Source organism: Camelus bactrianus, chromosome 23, assembly GCF_048773025.1.
Source record: "Camelus bactrianus isolate YW-2024 breed Bactrian camel chromosome 23, ASM4877302v1, whole genome shotgun sequence".
In the NCBI taxonomy this organism is placed as follows: domain Eukaryota; kingdom Metazoa; phylum Chordata; class Mammalia; order Artiodactyla; family Camelidae; genus Camelus; species Camelus bactrianus.
The window spans coordinates 27183473-27205826 of record NC_133561.1 but is presented as its reverse complement, the minus strand read 5'-3'; the positions used below and the strand labels follow the sequence as shown (position 1 = coordinate 27205826).

General features: G+C 43.8%; 1 protein-coding gene and 1 non-coding gene across 17 annotated transcripts in view; one reads left to right on the top strand and one right to left on the bottom strand.

Annotated features, from left to right (window-relative positions):
- Window positions 1–22354, top strand: part of HHAT (hedgehog acyltransferase) — a 300160-nt gene that overhangs the window by 17043 nt on the left and 260763 nt on the right. For all 16 annotated transcript variants that reach the window (XM_074351883.1, XM_074351882.1, XM_074351874.1 and 13 more), the window contains exon 3: window positions 10911–10978. In XM_074351883.1, coding sequence (XP_074207984.1) covers window positions 10911–10978 — 68 coding nt within the window. The remainder of the gene's footprint in view (window positions 1–10910; window positions 10979–22354) is intronic.
- LOC123615172 (U5 spliceosomal RNA) lies at window positions 21484–21600 on the bottom strand. The gene has a single exon (XR_006722731.2). It is a non-coding gene; the product is annotated as a U5 spliceosomal RNA (small nuclear RNA).

The window sequence follows — 22354 nt, the reverse complement described above, 5'->3', positions numbered from 1 at the left end:
AGCAAATGTTTTTAATTTTAATATGTCCAGCTTATCAATTCTTTCTTTCATGGATTATGCCTTTAGTGTTGTATCTAAAAAGTGATTTCCACATCCAAGGTCATCTCGGTTTTCTCCAGTGTTATCTTCTAGGAGTTTTGTAGTTTTGCGTTTAGGTCTGTGATACCCATTTGTGAGCCATTTGTTCTGGTGTGGATTCTTTTTTATTTTTTTGTAAGTGGATGTCCATTTGTTCCAGCACCATTTGTTGAAGAGACTGTCTTTACTCCATTGTATTACCTTTGCTCATTTGTTCAAGATTGGTTGAGTATATTTATGTGGGTCTATTTCTGGGCTGTCTGTTCTGTTGTGTGGATCTCTTTGTTCTTTTACCAACGTCACACTCTCTTGCATACCATAGGTTTATAGCAAGTCTTAAACTTGGATTGGATAGAATCGATTGTCTGACTTTTTCTCCTTTAAAATTGTGTTGTCCATTCTGGGTCTTTTGCCTCTTCCTATAAACTTTAGAATCAGTTTGTTGAAATCTATGAAATAACTTGCTAGGATTTTGATTTGGGTTGCACTGAACATGTACATCAAGTATGGAAGGACTGATATCTTGACAATATTGAGTCTTCCTGTCCATGAGCATGGACTAGATCTCCATTTATTTAGTTCTTCTTTGATTTCTTTCTTCAGAGATTTGTTGTTTTCCTCATATATCTAATATATACATATCTTATTAGATTTGTACCTACATATTTCATTTTGGGGGGTGCTATTGTTTTTAACTTCATATTCTACTTGTTCATTGCTGAGATATAGTAAAGCATCTGGCTTGTATCCTGTAACCTTGCTGTAATTGCTTATGAGTTCCAGGAGCTTTTTGGTTGATTGTTTGGTTTCTCTAGATAGACAGTCATGTTATCTGCATACAAAGACAGTTTGATTTCTTCTTTCCCATTCTATACACCTTTTATTTTATTTTCTTGTTATATTAGCTAGGATTTCTAATACAGTGTCAAAAGGGAATAGTGAGAGGGAACATCCTTGCCTTTTTCCTGATCTAACTGGGAAAGGCTCTAGTTACTCACCAGGAGAATGAGAAGACAAGTATGGCGGCTGCAGGTTTTTGTAGATGCTCTTTACCCAGTTGAGGAAGTTCTAGTTTGCTGGGAGTTTAAGTCATAAATGGGTGTTGGATTTTTCTCAAATGCTTTTTGTGAGTCTACTGGTATGATCCTGTGATTTTCCTTTAGCCTGTTGATGTGTTGGATTAGACTGATTGGTTTTCATGTTCTGTGAGATGTTGTTTTTAACAAATCTGGATTGGGCTCAGTGGGACAGTTCTGCTTTGTGTGTTGTTAGCTGGGCTGCAATCATCTGGTGGCACAGCTGGGCTGAAACATCCAAGATGGTGCACTCAGATGATGATCAGCCAAGAGCTCAGCTAGGGGCTGTCAACTGGGATGCCGTGGTTTTCTGTACGTGCCTCTCCACATGGCTTTCAAGAAGGAGTGTTGCATGTGTGCAAAAACATAAACTCTTGAAGCTCAACCTGGGAGATTGTATGGGTCACTTCTGCCTCATTTATTGGTCAAAACAAGTCACAGGGCCAGTCCACATTCAACAGAAGGAAAGACTATGGCTTTTTATGGCTAGAACAGCATACACAGGGAGAGAATGAATTGTTGGTGGCCATTTTCGGAGTCTCTTTACCAACAATGGGTGTTACACATCTCTACCCAGATGAGGATACTGAAGTTGAAAAATATAACTTGTCCAAGGCCACACATCTAATACATAATAGAGTGGGTTTGTCCAACTCTAGACCCAATATTTTTGTTCTATTCTGCCACTTGTATTTATTGATAATTTAGTTTCCTAAAGCAGCTTGTTTAAAGGGGAAGCCCTTTTATCTGATCTACTATAAAACTTCAAACCTGAAAATTTTATCCCACTGGAATAGAATTTTTCCTTTCTGTGTGGTGAAAGCTGCTGGATGGAGGTGGGAGGGGGTGCTTCTGTGGAGACTACAAAACTTGTCTCTCCCTCAGTGGATCCAGAGGCTGTCATCCTGTTTGACTTATTACTGACCACGCTGGTCGGTTATTACTCACAAGCCTGGAACTTCTGTCCTTCCCGCTTTTCCTTTTAGCATCAGTGCCAGAGTGTTTGGCCACTCGCAAGAAAGGTCTTCTTTCTCTAACGCTTTTGCCTGTTCAGCCCGTGGAAGCCAGATCCCCCTTGCCTTGCCAAAGTATGTTCCGTGGTGCAGTTGAGCTTCTTGGCTCCGTGTCTCACTGTCTATTTCAGGAAAAAGTGCTACTTAACCCACATTATGGAATTAGGTCTACTGGGAACAACTGTCTCTTCTGTGAACTTTTCTGGAGTGTTTGTTTCTGAAGCAAATATAGGGCCTAAAATACCAGAGGCTCAAAACTTATTTGTTAAGTGAAATGCCACCGGTGGGCATTTACATGGCTGCTTTCTGTGTGTGTGTGTGTGGGTGGCGCTAGGTAATTAGGTTTATTTATTTATTTATTCTTGAAGGAGGTTCTGGGGATTGAACCCAGGACGTTGTGCATGCTAAGCATGTGCTCTACCACTTGAGCTATACTCTCCCTCCCCTCAGCAGAGTGATTTTTAACAGCCTTAGTCAAATGGGATCTGGTGGTAAATCCACAGCAAGGACTGAACAGAACACCCCTTCTTCCCAACTCTACCAAGAGTCTACGTGGAGCATCTCAAGGTCATATAGAAATGCCTGTGGGGAGGGTGGTGGTGGTGATGGTGATCTACGTTTGGTGACCCCTTCCCTGGTATTCTGCAGTACTGTGGCTAATCCAGATCTACAGCATTAAGTTTGTGCCTTATGGTTTAGAAGATGTACAGACACTTCCATGTGTCTCTGATTGCGCTTAACCTGAGGAAAGATACAATGTGCCATGCAGTAACACTGAAAGAATGAATGCTTCTGCCTGAAAGAGGGCCATGTATTTTTGTTGTTCATATCAGCTTAATGCAATTCTGGGGATGCGGACATTGAATTCTCATCAGTGAAAACCACTGGTGATAGGAGGTCACCTGGAAAAGCTTCTGGAAGGGGAAGTCCTAGACTGATGTTTCAGTTTACTACCTGCTGGTTTATATTCAAATTTTCTATTTCTTCTTATACCTGTTTTGACGTTTTCTAGCTTTTGAGGGCTCTATGCATTTTATGGAGGTTTGCAACTTGTTTAGTATATTGTGGTTCATAATACTCATTAAAAAGTTATTGTTTCTCTAGTTGTCATTTTGTTCATTGTGTACTTTGTTTATTTACATCTTCTCTTTCACTCCCTCCCTCACTTCCTCTCTTATTCTGCTCCTTTCCTCCTTTATTTTTTTCTTTGATCAATTGTGCTACAGATCTAATTAATCTTTTCGGCTTTGGCTTTGTTAGATTTTTCAATTGTTTCTTTTTATTCTCCAATTCATGGCTTTCTGCCCTTATCTTATTATTCCCTTCCTTATTGTTTCGGTCTACTCTGTTCCTTTTCATTCCAACTTTGGGAGCTGAATGCTGAGCTCATTTATTTTGTGAGGAATCTATTTGTACTGTCGTGTTGTATCTGATTGTTTTTCTCAGACTGAATTTCCAGAAGAGGAATTATAGAGTCAAACCACATGAATGTTTTTAAGGTTGTTGATAGATATACCCAGACCTTGCTCCAAGAAGGCTGTGCCAAGTCACACTTCTTCTTTTGGAGGATGTACATCGTACTGTAGTCTCAGGAAGTTGAGCCTTCATTCTTCAGTCCATCTCCTGTGTATTTGGTATATGACATGAAGGGAAGAGTTAAATTTTTTTTTCCCAAATAGATAACCAAACACTGTTTAATAAGTTTTTCTTTCCTTATTGCATTATGATGCAATCTTGACCATATGCTAAATTCTCATGTCTACTAAATATTTATGTACATACACATCCACACACTGAGGGAGCTGTCTTTTCTGTTTCATTGATTTTGATTTCTCAATCCCTGTATCAGTACTGTGCTGTTTTAATTATTTTTGGTTTTTAAATGTCTTAATATCTGGTGGAGCAAATTACCACTCCTTGTTCTTTATTTTTGTTCTATTCTTAGCTATTCTTATTGGTTTATTCTTCCAGATACATGTTGGAAATCGGCAAGTTCTGAAAAGCTTCATTAGAGTTTTAATTAAAATTACAGCAAACCTAAAACTTAATTTGTAAATAATTAACAATCTTACAATATTGTATCTTTCTATCCAAGAGTGTGGTATTTTTTTTCTCAAGGCTTCTGTTACTTCCCTTCCTAAAGGTTCATGGTGGTCTTCATAGTAGCCCTGTTAAAATTCCTATTAAGATGATTTCTAAGCCTTTTTATTCCGTTTTATAATTGGGATACTTTCCAGGTATATTTTCTATAATTTCTAGCTGATTATTTCTGGTCTATAGTAAAGATATTTATTTTGGTTTATATATTTTATGTTGCAACAATTACTGAATTCTCCTAGTGTTCCATTGACTTTTATCATCTGATTCCCTTTTTGTATTTAGATAATATCATCCACACATAATGATAATAGTTTTGCTTCATCTATTATTACTTAGCCAGGATGTCTAGTAGTTGGAGAAGAATGCTATCCTTACTTTAATTCTAATTTTAATGGAAGTTGTTTTTGCCGTTAGTGAAAAGCTGAATAAGCTTTGCTTTAAAAAAAAAATCTTGTTAAAGGAATACTTTTGACTCCCTTTTCCTAAAATGTTAAAATCAGAAATACATGTTGAATTTTACCCATTTTTAAAGTACCTATTCAAATGGTTACATGGTTTTCCTTTCTCAACGTATTGATACATTTTAAAGTTATCATTTTCCCAGTAAAGGTTTACGTGGATTCCTACAACAAACCTACTGTGACTATGGTATTTTTAAATACACTGCTTGTTTCCACATTAAAAAAAGTGGTAATTTCTAAGTGAAATTGGTTGGCCTGTAGTTTTATTGTTTTATCCACAGATTTCAACATCAGCATTCTGTTAACTTTGTGAAATTTCTTTCTTTTTTTCCCTTGTATTATGGAACTGTGTGAATGGTATACGAAATGTCAGCATTAAAGTTTGACATCATTGATTTGTAAGTTTAGCCAGTCTCTTTGGATGTAGATTCATTGAAAACTTTTCAGAATATTTCAGGATTATTGGTATATTTAGGTTTCCTTCTTAAGTCAGCATGAGTAATTTACATTTTTCGATCTCATTGAAATTTTCACATGTGTTAATGTCCAGTTATATATCATGTTCTTAAAATGTGTTGAATTCCATGTATGTCTCGTTACTCTTTTTAGGAAATTTACCAAAAGTTTTGTCTATTTGGTAGGTTTATTCTTTTTTTTGAAGAACAAGCTCTTGGATTTATTTATAAATTCCACCATTTTTCTCTTCTCTGTGAAGATTACTTTCTAATGAGCAGCAACTAACCTAGATCCCTTTGTCTTTATGGAACCCAGGCTCACCTTTCATGGAGTAGCTATCTTCCTGACAAGTTGCATGTTAGTAATATTTTTATAAAAGGAATGGGGCTTTCCATTGATTTTTTTTATTTCACAGACATTTTATTTTCATTTCTTTAATCTTCAGTGACTAGTAGTTAATATTTCTCTAAATAAACACTGTGACACCAGGGAGACCTGACATTTAAGCAAATATGGAGCAAATTATTTGAATTGCTGCCTCCAATTTCTTTGTTGTTGTTGTTTTTAATATAATACATGTTCTTAAAGTGGATGCGGATAGAGTTGAACATATTCACCTTTTGCCTTTTGTTTTTTCCTTTCCAGGCCTGTTCTTACCAGTTTTCACTAATCCCCGCTTATGAGAAAAGGCTGTGGCTGCTCATTTATAGATTCAATCTTTTATGTTGTTCACGCAACATGCTAATCTCTCGTGAGGGATGGGCTTTGTCAGCCTGGAGGTAATTTTTCCCCCTTGCTTTTGTGATGAGAGGAATTTGGTTGCAAGATGGCTGGTAACTTATCTGGGGGGCCCAGTCCAGGGTGAGAAGTAAAGGCTGCCGGTCCTGTGTTTGAACAGGTGACCTTGCCCTTGGAACCAGGTGAGTTTGCTGCCCGCGGACAGGGCTGCTAGGAACCCTTCAGTTAGTACAGCCTTGTGAAAGGACCCACATGTGAAGGAGTAGGAAACAGACCAACAAACTGGCTTCCCTGATGCTGAAACCGCTGATTCATTCTAAGACCTCCTGCAACGTGCGTCTCCCTTACTGCTCTTGTGCGAGACAACCCCAAATGTTACACTGTGCTCTCCCCTCCCCATACATTCCTTACTGAGAACAGCTTTAACCCAGAGGCTCTGCTCCAGGAAGGAGGTAACCGGCTGATAATCTCAGAAGAATGGACAGACCCTCCAGAGTTCCTCTGTGAGGCCAGGAGGATCCATCGAGGTTAGGAGCAACGTAGCACCCTGTAAAACACCCTGATTGTTAATCCTCTTTTCTGTTCCATCCAGTTTTTCTATTAAACCTTAAGACCCCAACACCAAGATGGATTCAGAGTCCCTAAGGCATGAGTCTGCTGTGACTCCCTGCCTGGCAAAGCCATAAAGCTGTTCTTTTCTGATTCTCCCCAAACTCGGCCTCCAACTCTCCACCTGGCTATTGGGGTGCAGAGGCCGGTTTTGCGGCAGCAGACGCCTAGGCCCTGCAAGAGGTGAGGTCTAGACAGCCTGCCTTGCTGGCCAGCATTAACAGTGGGTGTGGTGTTATAGCTGAGGCTTGAGTGTGCTGTTTGGCAGGGCTTCATGTTACATTTGAACCTTGTTTCCCTTGGTACCTTTGGCCAGTGTCATGGGAAACCATTGAGTTGCTGCCTTCCTACTGGGATTCCAAGTCCCCTGGCCCACCCCTTCCTTCCTCTCAGGTTTGCCCTGGGATTTTCTTCTGTGTTGACATTCCTCAAGGGAGAAGAGTGTTGGCTTCCAGAGAGAGTCTGCTTTCTTAATGCCTGTAGTTACCCCCCCCCCCCCGCCCCAGTGACTTGGAAAGGGCCTGGGCCAGAGGGCATCTGAAGGCAACCGTCAGTGTCAGACTCCATCGCTGCTGCTCCTTGTGCCACTCACTCCCCCAGCCAGTGCTCCGTGTTGAATCAAACACAAGAACCCTCACAGAGCTTATGTGATGGCTTTCTCTTTGCTGGAGAGTTTCCATCTCAGTCTGGGGCTTCTGCTTCTTCTGGAAGCCCTACCAGGATTCCCGTGCAAACCCCGTGCCTGGTAGCCTGCCTTGATAGACTCCAGATTCCTAAGGAGTCAGATGAGCAGCTCTCTTAGGGAGATCTGAAGGTCATTTATGTCATACATCGCTTTGCATCCTGTTTACGTATGTGATTTGCTTTTGCTTGGGCTATTTCTAAACTGCTTTTTCATTCCCTGGGTGGGAACTGGGAGAGGGGAGAGAAGGAGCCCACACACTCATGGGAAAATCGGCACCTGATCTTGCCTCTTGTATACAGTCATCTACACGTGCATCGTGGAGAGTTGCTTGCTATTAAATTCTCTTATCTTTAGAAGCCCATCTTTTCTGCTTCCTTCCCCTACTCATTTACTACCAGTCTGCTGTACCCACTGGCTTCCCAGAGAAATGAAGAATCAGTGGGAGCTGATTGGAATTTTTTAGATGCATAGAAACAGCAGGATAGTTAAGCCACGATTGGGTGTGCTAGTCCCCAGCAATGGCTTGTATCAAACAAGGGTGTGTGTGTGTGTGTGTGTGTATGTGTGTGTGTGTCCCTCCCCTTCCTGATTATGGCCCTGTAATTACCCCTACCCTATCCCAGAATTGATTTCCTGTCATAATGTTCCGATGGAAGGGGTAGGTTAGTTAGAGGCTTTAAGGAAATGGTTTACCACCGCAGCTCATTGGCGGCGATTAAAATGCAAATCCTCTCACTCAGTAGGTAGAATGGCGCTTTGATGTGTCCTTTTGTTGGGTGGTGGTTGGTGGGGCAGGCGGGGGAGAGGCATCAGCTGACTTGTAATGAGGGCTCATCAGCAGAAATTGCTTCCTTTCTCTGCTCTCAGGCAGTCTGATGGAGCGCTGAATTTTGGGAAATGGAACCAGGGCACCAAGAAGAAAGGGCTGGCTCTGCCCACAGCCAGGCCTGTGTGGTGTGGAAAAATTTTTCAGGCAGAGAAACCTTCTCTCTGTTTGTAGTGTCCTCTTGCTTGAGGGTGTGTGTTATGATGAAAACTTGTCCCAAGGGTGAGGATGTGGGGTTCTCACTTAAGAAAGTATAACCAGAGAAGTTCTGAGAATCATCTCTCTTTACAGAGAGATCTGCCGTAGGCTCTCAGCTTCCATTCCCCTGGGTCAGCCAAGTTCTCCAGCAGTGCCTTTCAGCTGACTTAAGACAGTCTGAAGACAGTGATTACCAAAGTGTCACGAATGGATTTAAGTTGTCATTTAAATGTATGTCATATAGCATTTGTTTGTGTCAAGAAGTCAGACAAGGGTGATCGGTAGGACTTCTCCAAAAGGTCCTACCGATTTTGGTCTAGAGCAAGACCGTCCATTGCTGTAGCCACATGTGGCTAATGAGCTCTTGAAATGTGGCCACTTCAATGGAATACTACTCAGCCATAAAAAGAATAAAATAATGCCATTTGCAGCAACATGGATGGACCTGGAGATTGTCCTACTAAGTGAAGTAAGCCAGAAAGAGATAGAAAAGTAACATATGGTATCACTTACATGTGGAATCTAAAAAAATGACACAAATGAACTTATTTACAAAACAAACAGACTCATAGACATAGGAAACAAACTTATGGTTGGTTACCTGGGGGGAAAGAGGAGGGTGGAGGGATAAATTGGGAGTTTGGGATTGGCAGATACTAACTACTATATATAAAATAGATAAACAACAGTGTCCTACTGTATAGCACAGGGAACTGTATTCAATACCTTGTAATAGCCTATAATGAAAAAGAATATGTATATATATGTTTAACTGAATCACTATGCTATACACTAGAAATTAATACAACGTTATGAACCGGCTATACTTCAGTTAAAAAGAAAAAGAAATTTGGCCACTTCAGTTCAAGATGTGCTGTAAAGATAATGTGTCCATGGAATTTTGAAGAATTAGTAAGAAAAAGAAACGTAAAATAACTCATTAATAATTGTTTAATATTGTTTCCATGTTGAAATAATGTTCGGATATATTGGGATGAACGAAACACACCAAAATTAATTTTACCTTAAATTAAAAAAAATTTTTTTTAAAGTGTGGCTACTCGGAACTTGATAATTATCAACGTGTCTCAGATAGTTCAATTGGGCAGCACCAGGCAGGATTTCATCTTAATTCTCCTTTTTCCCCACTAGAGGGAGCTGTGTCCTAACTTCGGGGTGTCTTCGTGCTTAGGCGGTAAACTTCATTGCTTTGGAATGTGCCCTTTTACAAAAGACGGAAAGAACTCAAGTTTTTGCTTTGTTTCAGTTCTGCATAATTCTAATGTTTCTGGAGCTTGCACTTTGTAGGAAAGTGAAGCCAAAATGGTAGAGGCAAGAAGCAGAGAGATTTTCTACCCTCTTTTTGTTAAGAGTTCAGACAGACCTGTTACTTGGTTGGATTGTAGTAGCTTGCTGTTCGTGGGCTGTTCCCTTGGGACTTGAGTCTGTGTACAGCACACACACACACACACACACACACACACACACACACACACACACAATGTGGCAGGTGTGCACCTGCAGCAGAAGGGACCAGGGCATTCACACACGACCACAACACCTCCTGGACTGTATGGAATTCAGTGTAAGTGTGTCCCCGAGTTGTGCCCTGGGCCCCAGGACTCTGTGCCCTTCCCTTTCTGTTTCTCCTGGGGGCAGTGTTGCCTGTGGTTGGAGGCTGTGGCTGCTGTTTGCATCTGGTGTGTGTCAATCTGCCCCTTGATCCTAGTCTGAAGCCAGCATCGGTTCATGATTATGTTTTAGTGACGCACTCTCTCCTGGTTTTCCTTTGAGCTTTCTGGGTAGCTCCTTTGTGGTCTTCTGTGTTTCTTGTAGGTTTGTTGGTCCGATAAGCAATGGATTTTTCTTTTCTTGTCTGTGCCTTTTGGGGGTGGTCTCAGCCATTCTGGACTTCATCATTAACCCTTTATTGGGGACTCTTAAGTCTTTACCTCCAACTTCAGCACTCTTTTGAGCTCTGTCCATGCCCATCCAGCTTCCTGTTAGACCTCACATAGACACTCCAAACTCCTTACTCGCCACAGCGCTCCTTACCTCACCCAGCGTGCAGGAAGTCCCAGGAGGGCGAGAGCCACGCCAGCTACTCCTTTCCTAGTATTTCATGTCATGCCTGGTTATTGTTCACCCCTCAGAAGTATTTGCAGTCAAATGCTCTACCATTTAAGAAGTACTTGAATGAAGACTTTTAATATTTTTCTTGTTTTAAACTACTTGTATTGCTTACTTATAAACACACGCATGACCATTATACAGTTCAATACATCATCTTATTATCATGTACCATCTCTTGGGGTTATGACCATCATCATTTGGTGGCATGGTTTGTTTAAAAATTTTTTTCACTATCTGTACAAAAGTGGGGCATTTGCCCTATTCCTCCTGTGATTCGTGTGTTGGAAGCTTTCTCTCTTGATCCCTCTCCTTTTGTGACCCTTATTACAGCGTAAAGGGACATTTCCATCAGCCCCACCATGTATTTCCAGGAACTAAGGTCACAGAAATCAAAGAAAGTGACATGTTTCCATGCATGTAGCTCAGTCCACAAGCGGCTTTCCCAGGACGTATTCCAGCTTCTTTTAGTGTCTTTCCTATCAAACCAACTCAGTTTTATTTAGATTTGTGACTAATGGACACTGTTTTTCTTGTCAGAACACGAAGAGGAACTGGACCAAGAATTTGACCTGGAGACGGACACGTTATTTGGAGGATTAAAGAAGGTACAAAGTGGATAAATGATAAACCTTTTCAGTTTTCAAACCTGGTTTCCATACTTTGCATCATTTTTGTGTTTGGCATTGACTCAGGCTTAGTATTCAGCAACGAGTGGACATTCAGTACCTTTCTTGTTGTAAAGGCCCGTCGTGTGGAGTAAAGTGTTCCCCCTGTTCTTTCTTGATCTTGTCCCATGTCCTCTGCAGACACCGGAGGTCTGGATCAGTAACCTTATCAGTTCATACACATTTCCCTTTTACAAAGTTTTAGAAGCTCCTTCCTGACGTAGCCGTATCTGTTGGAGTCCAGTGTGACTCCGGAACACTCCCTATCCCCACTGCTGGCAACCAGAGGAGCTGCTTCCTTCCCGCCTCGGGTGCCGCTGCCGTCCACACCCTGCAGAGCAGGAATCCCCTCCCCTCGGCGCCCTGAGCCTGGGGTGGCAGCCGGCTGGTCATTTAGGTCATTTACCTTCCATGGCAGCTCCCTGTGCCTGCTTAGATGGCAGGCAGGTGGCCACTGTGGCTCTCCTACACGTGATGGTTAGCACTTGTGTTCTTCAGAGAATGTTGTGGCTAAGATTCCTGTGTTCATGTCGTACTTGCTACCTAACTGTGCGTCACAGAGATGCTCTTCCTTTGTATGTAATATGGAGATAATGCTCCCTAAATGGTGGACTACTGTGAAGATTAGTAAAATTACTGCATGTCGGACATCTGGCCAATAGATTGTCTACACGTATATTTTAATTTCTTACAAGTCCTGTAAGTAAGATCCCTAGGGTTTAAAAAGGGATCTATAATTCATTAGAGAGCAAAAATAATGAACATTTTTGGTGAATCACCAGTTTTTGTTAAACACTAGAATCAGGACATCACATTTATTAGAAAAACTGGTAGAGGTTTTAAATTACAGCAACAATTTCATATAACTCCACCAAAATTCTACTTTCTTAAAATGAATTGTTTAAAGAGCAGTGGGTCCCCTCCTTCCCCCAAATGAACTGCTCTTAGCATCTCTTCAGTCTACAATGATTACTAGGTGTGTATGTCACACCACAGTCTGGGAACAGAGGAACCGAGTACGGAGTGGGAAGGGATAACAGGACGTGTGTGGAGGTAACTGGCCCCTGACATGACACCAGAAAGAGGAAATTAGTAGGGAAAGAGCTGGTTTGAGTGAGTTCAGATTCACTGGTAGACTCCATAGGAAGGGCAAGTGGTTAGAAACATGTCCAGACCCTCCTCTTCTAGTCTGAGAGATGCTGGGCTGCTTTCCATGTTCCACCAGGACCCCTTGCCCCATGAGGCTGGGATTGCTCTCTTTCAGTTAGCCAGGACCCCATTCCAGCAATGACTTGGATGGCAGGAGGTCTGGCTTCAGCTCAGGATGCAAGGTTCAGGTCAACTCTAGTGGTAAACTGTGTATTCCTTGTTGTAGGCATTTTGCTATGTTTTAAAAATGATATCAAAACATTGTTTCTTTCTCTCTTGGCTCTCAGTGTGTAGTGTGCCAGATATATTGTAAGTTCAATCAGCTTTTGGAGACTGGCGTGGGACATAAAATAGTGCCCGTACTCCAAGTGCTGAACACCCTACCTATAAATGAACTTTGGAAGACAGTTCATTTCCAAACTGGGTACTGCCTGTACTGATATGTTCCTACTTTGAGAGCTGCAGATCTTGCTTAGAATTGAAAACTGGCTTCACTTTCCATTTTGATTTTCTAGGGTAACATGTCCCTTCTTTCCAGCTCTGACTCAGTACAGAGTCTTTCCCTGTGGGATGCTCTTCTCGGAGGCTCTGCCCATTAGACATTCCCATGAAAAATTGGATGTAAATTGAATTTTCCTTTGTTGCATCTGTTTGTGAATGTTTCTGATTTAAATAAGCCCTTTATAGGATTATTAATAAGACATGTAAGGTGGGTGGTATTGTGGCCACTGCCACAGTGAGGAAATTTGGGAAGCTTTATGTCACAGTGGAATTTGAGTTGTAACAGGAGATAGCCCTTGGGAGTGTCTGGGGTCTGATTTTTAGAAACATAGTGCTGTTTGCTCTCTTACAATGGAAGAAAATGGTGCTTTTTTTTTTTTCTTTTAGAGTCACAGTTCAGGCATTTCAGATAATACTGGATTGTTTGCCAGGGGCAAAAATGAGCAAACTCATTTTAGACTAAGAGACTTTTTGCTAAAGAGAAGCAATTGTGAGGCAGTCTGAGAAGCTGAACGAAGATCAGGCCCCAGCAAGTTTCGGAGCCGGCACAGATTTCACTGTGGAGGGGCAGGCTCAGCCCTGCTGGGTGTTGCTACTTCTAGACAAAGGGGCTTTGTCTTTGCTGACTTCCCAGCTCCCTCCACTCCATCCCGTTCAGCGGTTTGACTCCCTGCCAAGGCTCTAGAGTCCTGGGGATGTGACCTCTTCTACTCATTCTCTGTGATAGCCCCCATCCCCCACCCCGTGATGGGTCAGTGGGTGTCAACATTCAGGCCAGCCCTGCCTTCGTGGAAGAGTGCCCAAGGTGGAGATATGTGCCCTTGGAGCTCCGAGGACTTTTTCCAGTCTGAAACATCTGTCCCTCTGTCCATCAGACCATCCATGCATCAACCTGGTGCTATTGAGCACCCCTTGTCCTCATCTTTCTGCATCTCATTACCTTGCATAGTGTGTGGGTAGTTCGGAGTCCTAGAATGTAGAGGGAAAATGATGAGTCAGGGTGGACAACCAATAGATGAAGGAAATTGAGTGTCCTTGGCGAAGATCATAGAACAGCCCCAGGGGCCATACATAGCCACAGGAGGTTCGTTGATGTCTGCTGAAAGTCTTATTTCAGCTAAAACAGAGGCCTGGTAGGTTCTGAGCATTTCCTTTGGAGGTTCTGGGAGGTGACATCAAATGCTATTCTGATCCAGATTCTAATCAGAAGAAAGATATTAGGCATGAGGAGAAGTCGTGCACTTTAGAAGGAAGCTTTTATGTTCTCTGCCCAGTCCACCCTTTAAATGTTGCTAAACCTCAGTACTACTGACATTTCAGACCTGATAATCCTCTGCTGTGGGGGAGCTGTCCTGCTCATCGTAAGGCGCTCAGCTGCATCCCTGGACTCCACCTAGTGGACGCCGGTAGCACCTGCTGCTCCCAAGTCGTGACAATCACAAAGGTCTCCAGGCGTTGCCGCACGCCCCCTAGCGGCAAAACCGCCCTTTTTGAGGACAGCCTGCCGTGATATTGAACGGCTTTGTCATGCTGACTTGCCATCTCTTTGCTCCTTTGCTCCTTCCATTGCGTCTTCCAGACTGTGCCTGGCCTCTTCCCTCTTTGGTCCTCACTCATGCTTCACATTCAAGCCCCAGTGTCTCCTGTCACGGAAGCGTTGCCTGGACCTCTAAATTGGGCTTAGTGCCCATAGTTCCTGCCACTTCCCTGCCTCTCTTTCTCTTTTTTAAAAAATTGTGTTTATTTACTTTTTAAATTAAAGGATAGTCAGTTTAGAATGTTGTGTTAGTTTCTGGTGGACAGCATAGTGATCCCCTTATGCATACATGTATGTTCCTTTTCATTATAGGCTATTACAAGGTACTGAATATAGTTCCTGATGTTAAGCAGTAGGATCTTGTTGAGTCCACATCATTTTTTTTTTTTTCTGACTTCCTTCCACAAATACAGCTTTTAATGGATGTATTTCTGTGCCCAAGTCCATACTGAGTGCTGGGACACAGTACTGAACCAGACAGACAAGGTTCCTGTCCCAGTGTCTCCTAGTGGGGACAGACCGACAGCAAGTAAAATGAATAAACATAGTGGCCACAGATGGAGCTGAATGACATGAAGGAAATGAACAGGGTGATGTGACAGTAATGCTTTGGATCGTATCTTGTGCCCTATTATGATAAGTATATATGTGCAGTTTTACCTTGTATTATCCATCCTCCAGCAGACTGTGAGTCCCACAAGGGCAGGGCTGGGGTTTGGTCAGTCCTGTGTCTTCAGTGTAGAGTAGGTGATGATTTTATGGAATTTAACTGCAGGAGGGAGTGAATTACATGATGCCAGGTTGCAACACTGGAGTAAAAGGCATCAGTCCTGGCTCCACCTAGGCAGATGTGTAGGTGACTGCTCAGTGGGGCTGTGCTTGCGGCCAGAGCAGGGAGAGCCCCTATGTGGGCAAAAGCAATCACAGACTGCTAGGGGGAGGGAAGGAGGGAGGAGGCTGACCTTCAGCCGAGCTCCACAGAATGGGTAGGGTTTGGCAAGATCGTAAGTAGAGGAGATGCTCTTCCAGAGGGGCTCCCTGTCATTGGAAAGGGGATGGACGTACCAGGGAGATGGGGACTCGGGGAAGCTTCACTTAGGACAGCAAAAGGGTCCTGACCACAGACCTCCAGTTGTTGACAATGGTAGAGTTTGGAGGACTGCATCCTTAATCAGGAATCCCTCTGGGTCTTGTAATTCCTTTGGTGTAAATCCGCTTGCTTTTGCCAAGACGCCAGATGGGGGGAGCTTGGGCAGGCTTAGCTCTCAAGGGCTGCTCAGATTCCATATGCTGTGACATTTGCATCCTGTTTTGTGATCTCTGCTCTTTCAGGCTTAGAAGCGCCTCCCTCCTCGGGCTCCAGGGGCTCCCAGAGCAGTTGTGTGCTGGGAGCCTGTGTGTGGCCAGGGCTGGGGCGACCCCGATGCCTTTCTGGCTCTGGCCATCTGTCCTGGTGTTTGTGGTTCCCCTCTTTCCTCTCTCTCTCTTTTTTTTTTTTTGGCTAATGTTCTTGCCCATTGTCCCAAGGAGATATAGGAAACTTTCCAGTGGCCACGTTCTTGCTTGATGTCGTAAGCTTGTTCCTAGACAGCAGGATCGGAATCATGTGATTCAGATTCAGATTCAATGACGTGAGTGAAGCTCTGTGTTGGGCTGTATTGTCATGAGATTTTTTCCCTTTTATTTCTGACTCAAGGTAGTTGACATGATGGAAAGGATACAGGTTTGGAGTTAGAGGGACTTGAGTTCAAAATGCGCATTGTTCCACTTCAGAAAATTACTTACCTCGTTGGAGCTTTAGTTTTATTTTTTGGAATATGGGAACAGGAGGTCCGAGTGTGGAGAAAGAGATGGATATAAAACACCCAACATGTACGTGCTCAGTACAGAATGGATCCCCAGTCTTTGTAGTTGAGGTCATTATTTTGTCCTTTCGGGGACACTGACATCCTTGGTTTAGAGTTAAGGTTCGTGGACTTCTCGTCCCCGGCAGGGAGATAATGTTCTGCAGAGAAGCATTTAAATCTAGAAGGGGACTGATTGCTACTGAAAGGAGCTTTCAAAAGCCTAATGTGTTTTGGAGAGTTTTCCGTGTAATCAGTTTTTCAGTTCTTTCCTGAGGCTGTCTCCTCCTGTGACAGTTGGGAAATGGAGGCCTACCTGTGAATGAGACGTTCTTTCAGAAGTAGAATCAGAGGAGGGGATCTTGATCACTTGTGTCTTTGAACATGAAGAGAGAGGAGGTCATTGTCTAAAGTAAAGACACAGCCCAAGTGTTGCCTATAAAGATGCTTCCTTGTAAATTCCTCTGTTTTGTTTCAAAACAAAAACAAAAACAAAAACACCCCAGCCAGCTCCTTTTTGAATCATTTACAAATATTCATTGAGTGGCTGCTGAGTGAGAGGCGTCCAGGCAGTGTGCTGGGTGCTGGGAGGCTGTGGCCTGCTGGGCTCATCTCTGTCCTCTGTGGGACCCACTGTGGTGGGAGGGCGGTGATGATGAAACGGTGAGGTCAGTGAGGCAGCCGTCCCTGGGTAACCCAGGCCCACAGGAACGGGAGCCGAGGAACCAGAGAAGGATGGGTGAAGAGAGGAGTGTGCTGAGGACTGGATTTGAGAGAGGGGTCGTTCAGCTGGGCCGGGAGGTTGACACAGACAGACAGAGGCTGGACTATGACGGCCACTGGGTGCCATACGTGGGGTCTGGACCTTATTCAGAAGGTTCCTGAAGGCGCTCAGGCCCTTGCCGTTTCTTCTGAGGACTGTCTCAGGAGCCTTGTGATCTCCCTGCCTTGCCCGCCGCTCCCCGTGCCCTTCACTCAAGATTCGTGCCTCCCTGGAGTCAACATCCTGGAATGTATAGCTCATAATGTTGCTCAGAAGCCATTCGTGGCTCCCATTTCTTACAGTGTCAAGTCCAGACTCCGAGGCTGACACTCAGCCCCATTTGGCCACTGGCCCTGCCTTGTTTTGGCCATCTCATCTCCTGGGCGGCCCCCTGTGCTCCTGAGGAATAGGAACTCCCCGAGGATGACTAGGCCTCGATGTTTCCCACCCGTGATCCTCGCGCAGACTGGGGTTTGCTTCCCTCCTGCTCGAGGACCAGCCCCCGTGGAGCCTTCTTGGATGCCCCCTCTTTGCTCTTCCCCCTGTTGGCATGGTTAGCATGGACTTCTTCCTCCTGTGAGCTCCATTCCCAGCAGTGTTATCCAGCAGTTCCCTGTTTTAGATGTAAGAGGAAGAGGACCTTTCATCTCTGCTTCCCCCAGCCTGGCACACAGCGGGCATCCAGGAGCAACTGTTGGGTTCAGGTGGACATGCCTGTCTGGTTGGGGACTCACCGTGGAGGACCGTTGGTCCCTTGGCAATGCTTGCTTTGTTGCATGTGTCTAAACTCTGGCAAGTTACGGAAGCTTAGGCCTTCCCTCATTTTCGTTACGCCATTGTTTCTCCTTCTCAAAGATGATTCCAGTGTTCCTGTCCTATCTGCCTCCCTCCATCTGATGGGAGCAGACTAATAGGCAATTTGGCTGTGCGTGTGAATTTTCAGCCTGTCCTTATTAACAGCAATTCGGATTTTATGCAGCCTTGTCCCTTCACGGAGGGGCTGCTCCGCAGAGGCAGGTTCTGGTGTCCTGTGCCAGCCCCTCCAGGCAGAGAGAGTGTGGGCTGACTAGTGTCCCAATGGTAGGGGTGAGAAACCCACAGACCAGTGATGGAAGGAAGGTTCCCAAGCACACGTTGGGCTTGATTCCCTCTTGTTAACACGAAGCGCTCCTGCTCTTAACCTGTCAGTACCTTGTCTCTTGTCTAGTCTCATCCCTGCTGGATTTCCTTCCTGATAATGTAGCAGATTTGCAGTGAGGCAGAAAAAGAGCAAGGTGCTAGTGATTTCTTGGGGAGGAAAGGCAAGCGAAGCGCTCTGCCTTGTGTAAAAATAGGATCCACGATGCAAATGGATACACATCACATTTGCTTATTAACTCAGCCACCAAGTCCCTGGCTCTGTTTTACATCTACCAGTTCACGGACGATATTATTTAGTTCATTGTAAAGGTCTGTGAAGGAGTCAGGGGATAATAAGGCGAAGTTAGAACCAAGGGTTTGGCCCTGCACAACTGAAAGATCAGATAAGTGTGTGCGTTGAGGGAGAGGAGAGAAATAGAGACTGAGAGAGAGAGGCTCCCCGTGAATACTTAGTAAAATCTTGAGGTGTTGTTTCTGAATGGGCTTGGCTGCTCACTGCTCAAAAGCCAGTAATTCGAGAGGCAAGTATCAGTAGAAAGGAAAGATGCTTTAGTCAGAAAAGCTGGCAGTCTGGGGAGAAGGCGGACTTGTGTCCCGAGACCAACTCCAAAGGTTCTGCTCGGCCATGACAGATTTTAAAGAGAAAACGGAGGGAAGAGTCTCAGTGAATCATCGTCGAGGCAGGAGGCTGGGTTCCGCATCCTTCTCCACTGCGTGAAAACTGGCTGACTCTCTTCAGATGTTATTTTTTTGCCTGTGTGATCTGCTGCAGGATTGTTAGGGGGGCTGTTGAGGGTAGAGAGCTAGTCATTCTTTAACTTCTTTTTTGTTTTTTTGACACTTTATTGTGGTATGGTTCCTGTACAGTAAACCAGACATATGTCAGATGTACACTTTAATAAATTTTGAAACCACTACCACAATCAAGATAGCTAACATTTCCATCACTCCCCAAGAGGTGCAATTTTCGAATTCCCAATTTTTCCCTTCCCACCCCCTTTATTCTTTAACTTCTTAATTCTTCATTGTTACTTCTTTTGATCTAGGAAGAGAATCATCAGGTTAGGAAAGTCATGGTGTGCGCTCAGGAGACCACAGGTCAGGAGTTAGGTTAAACTGCCTAGTGACCTCATTCCTGTAATTTAGGCTCTTTTGAGGTTAGAAGGAAACAGAGACGGGCAAACTGGAAAGGGGCAAAAGAGCTGCTTTCAGTGGTGATACAGGTTTGGAGTGGTAAGAAATTTCTCAGCCACGAACCAGTCAGTTTACAAGTAATTCTGTGCTCACCGACTGCTTTGTGGCCCAGCCTGCAATGGGTGTTGAGGGCTAAGGGAAGGAGGAAGCATGGTTTCTCTGCTCGGGAAGCTAATACTCCATCTGAGAATGCCAGGCTGATACGTGGCTTTAATAGGGATATGATGCTCAAGTTACTTAACGAAGGGCACCAGCATCAGTCAAGCTGAAGAGTTAGCAGGTGTGCACAGCCGGAGTAGCTGCCCTATTTGTGTGTCCTGCCTGAAAATCAGCCCTGGCATTAGATTTAGCAAAGCGTTTCCATTTGTATGACTGTCCCTTGTTGGAGAGTTTCTAACCCGGAATGGCCAGGCTCCCTGGAGGAAATGGACCTGAGCTGAGCCTTGAACAGAAGGACTGTGTTTTGGACTGACCCAAGTCTGGTTGTTCAACAAAATCCAAATTCTTTGGCTTTCCTCTTGGTAGCTTCTGGTAATCGGAGGTAGGGAGGAGTTAAATGCCCTCCTCTCCCACAACCCCACTGCCAGGTGGTACATTACAGGGAAACAGTCCAGATCTGAATTCTGCCTCGTGTGCAAACTTTTATTAATGGGCGGATACCAGATCTGCTGTTGAAGCTGTTCTCTGTCCTTAGATTCTCCAACAAGCACTTGCAGGAGGGATTCGCCTGAGGCTGAGGCACTTCTGCCCTGCGGGCTGGAGCAGACACCCTGCGAGTCTGATGGGGGGACAGAATCTTATGAAGTAAAGGGATGTAGATGCAAAGGAGAGCTGGAACAAGGGCTTTTCTCTCTCTGAAGCTCTAGGTGCCTACTCAGGGGATTCTGAAGCCTCATCCTTATGAGGGTCTTAGAGGCTGAGAAAGTTTCTAACCCACCACATGGGTTGAACAGTCTTCATTTATAAATGACTTATTTCTAACATCCTTTGTGCTAATAAACTCTCAGGAGCAGCTTTAGATACCTATACTGACATCTTTTGAATTTTAGCTGTGTCTGGAACTGGATTTCTTTCTTTTTTTTTTAAATTAAGTGTAATCAGTTACAATGTGTCAGTTTCTGGTGTATGGCATAATGTCTAGTCATACATATATATATATATATTCATATTCCTTTTCACTAAAGGTTATTACAAGATATTTAATATAGTTCAGTTCAGCAGAACTGGATATCTGATTGGGAGCCTTCAGATGCTAACTCATTCCTGCTGGAATGTGGATTCTGCTTCTGGGCACTTTTATTAAGTCCCTCGGGATCCATGAGTTTGTTCACACAACATATCCTATGGAAGTGCTCCAGTGGACAGGATTCAGACAGTAGAAGGAGCAGAGATGATTTCAGCCTAGAGCAGGTTCAACAGTGGCTTGGAGCTGAAACTTGGGGAGAGATGTGGGGGAGTGGGGAGGAGGGGAAACACTTCCTTGTCTCAGTACATTCCCTAAAAGTGGTGCCTGTCACCCTTCTTTAAAAGGTTATTACCTTTTAAAATCGTGACATGACAGTTGATAAGTCTCTGTTAAAAAGAAATTAGAAGCAGCTGCAGGGTAAGAGTGAGATCATAAGCCCGTGGGAGACAATGTGAAGGGTGGTGTCTTTGTGTGGGAAACTGACTGAAGCCACTTTCTTGATAACAGTAGCTGCTGAAAAGTTCAAGGTGGGTGAGGGTTAGTTATTCCATAATTGTGCTTTTGGGTTTGATGAAGGCAATTCTTTGACTAAATTTAATCACACATGTAGACATTTATTAGACAAGCAGTACAAACCAGTTCATACCAGCCCCTCTCATGGCCCATTGAAGTGCCTGGAGGAGCTGGTACCACTGCTGTGCAAGGCAGATATGACATTATGCACAGGGGAATTCTGAGCAATCTGTTTGCATCAGGCAACCAGAAATCCTCTAACCCTGTAGCTGAATACAGGACTGGGTGGGGCCACAGGCCTGTCACCAAGGGTATATGATTTATATTTCTAGACTCTTGACCCCTGATCATACAGGGAGGGAAGGGGAATGGCTCTTATGTTGTTTCAGCCAAAATCCGTGGTATGGGTCATATCAGCCAACAGACAGATTATGGATTTTACCAGTGGGAACTCTATTTAGCTTTATGATTATAGAGCAAATGGAAAACAACAAAACTAGCCTACAAGATTCATATCATGAACCTTGTATACACAAGGTAACACAAACAATGAGTTACTAAAAACTACATGAAAACATCATATAGTTAAGTAATGTCTTTTATTGTAACAACAAGACTAGCCCTGCCAAAAGCAAGGCCTCAAAAAATTGGCTTGAGACTCAGAGTTGTTCCTCTCCACGGAAATCTTTAGTAAAAGGCGAAAGATTTATTCGATCTGAAGAGAAACCAGAGCTTACTCTTAGCTTACTAAGCTCAAGTCTCCAATAACCGCAACTCCTACTTCACTGATGGTGGCTCTTTATCCCCAAGAGCTATTTCCTGCCTAAAATGTGTGCAAGGAATTTTGTAAGCACACTTCTTATAGTTAGAAATGTTAATTTTAAAGAAATACTCTTTTAAACTTGAAAGAACTGTACTCCATGCAAGGAGCTATGGGTATGCAAATGAGAAGTCTGAGTCATCCACTTTGAGATTTCCCCAAATACCTTGGTATTCACAGCGTGCCTCTGGAGCCACCATTAGGGGGCGAAGCAGAGGTCCACCTGGCTGGGCTCTAAACTCGGTCCTTGTTCAACCACAGAAGCTGCAGTTTTTGTATATTGTATTTTGGGACTTTGAGTAGGGTTCCATTTCTTTCCTTTCTCTAACCACCAACACAGTTCAAATACAAAACCACAAAGAACTTCCCTGCTGCCTCTTTCTGCTCACACGCATCCTGCTCTCAGGATCCCTAACCCACGGAAGCCACTGTTTCGTTTTCCATCTCATGATTTTGTCACTTTGAGAATGTTATAGAAATAGAATCATACAGTATGTTACCTTTTTGAGACCGACTCCCCCTTGGCCCCACCCCCGCCCCCTGCATAAAGTCCTTGAGATCCATCCAAGTTGTGTGTTGTCAGTAGCCCATTCGTTTTCTTTGCAGGGTATTGGTTTATGCTATAGATGAACCGCAGTTTGTTTAACCATTTGACGTTGAAGCCAAAAC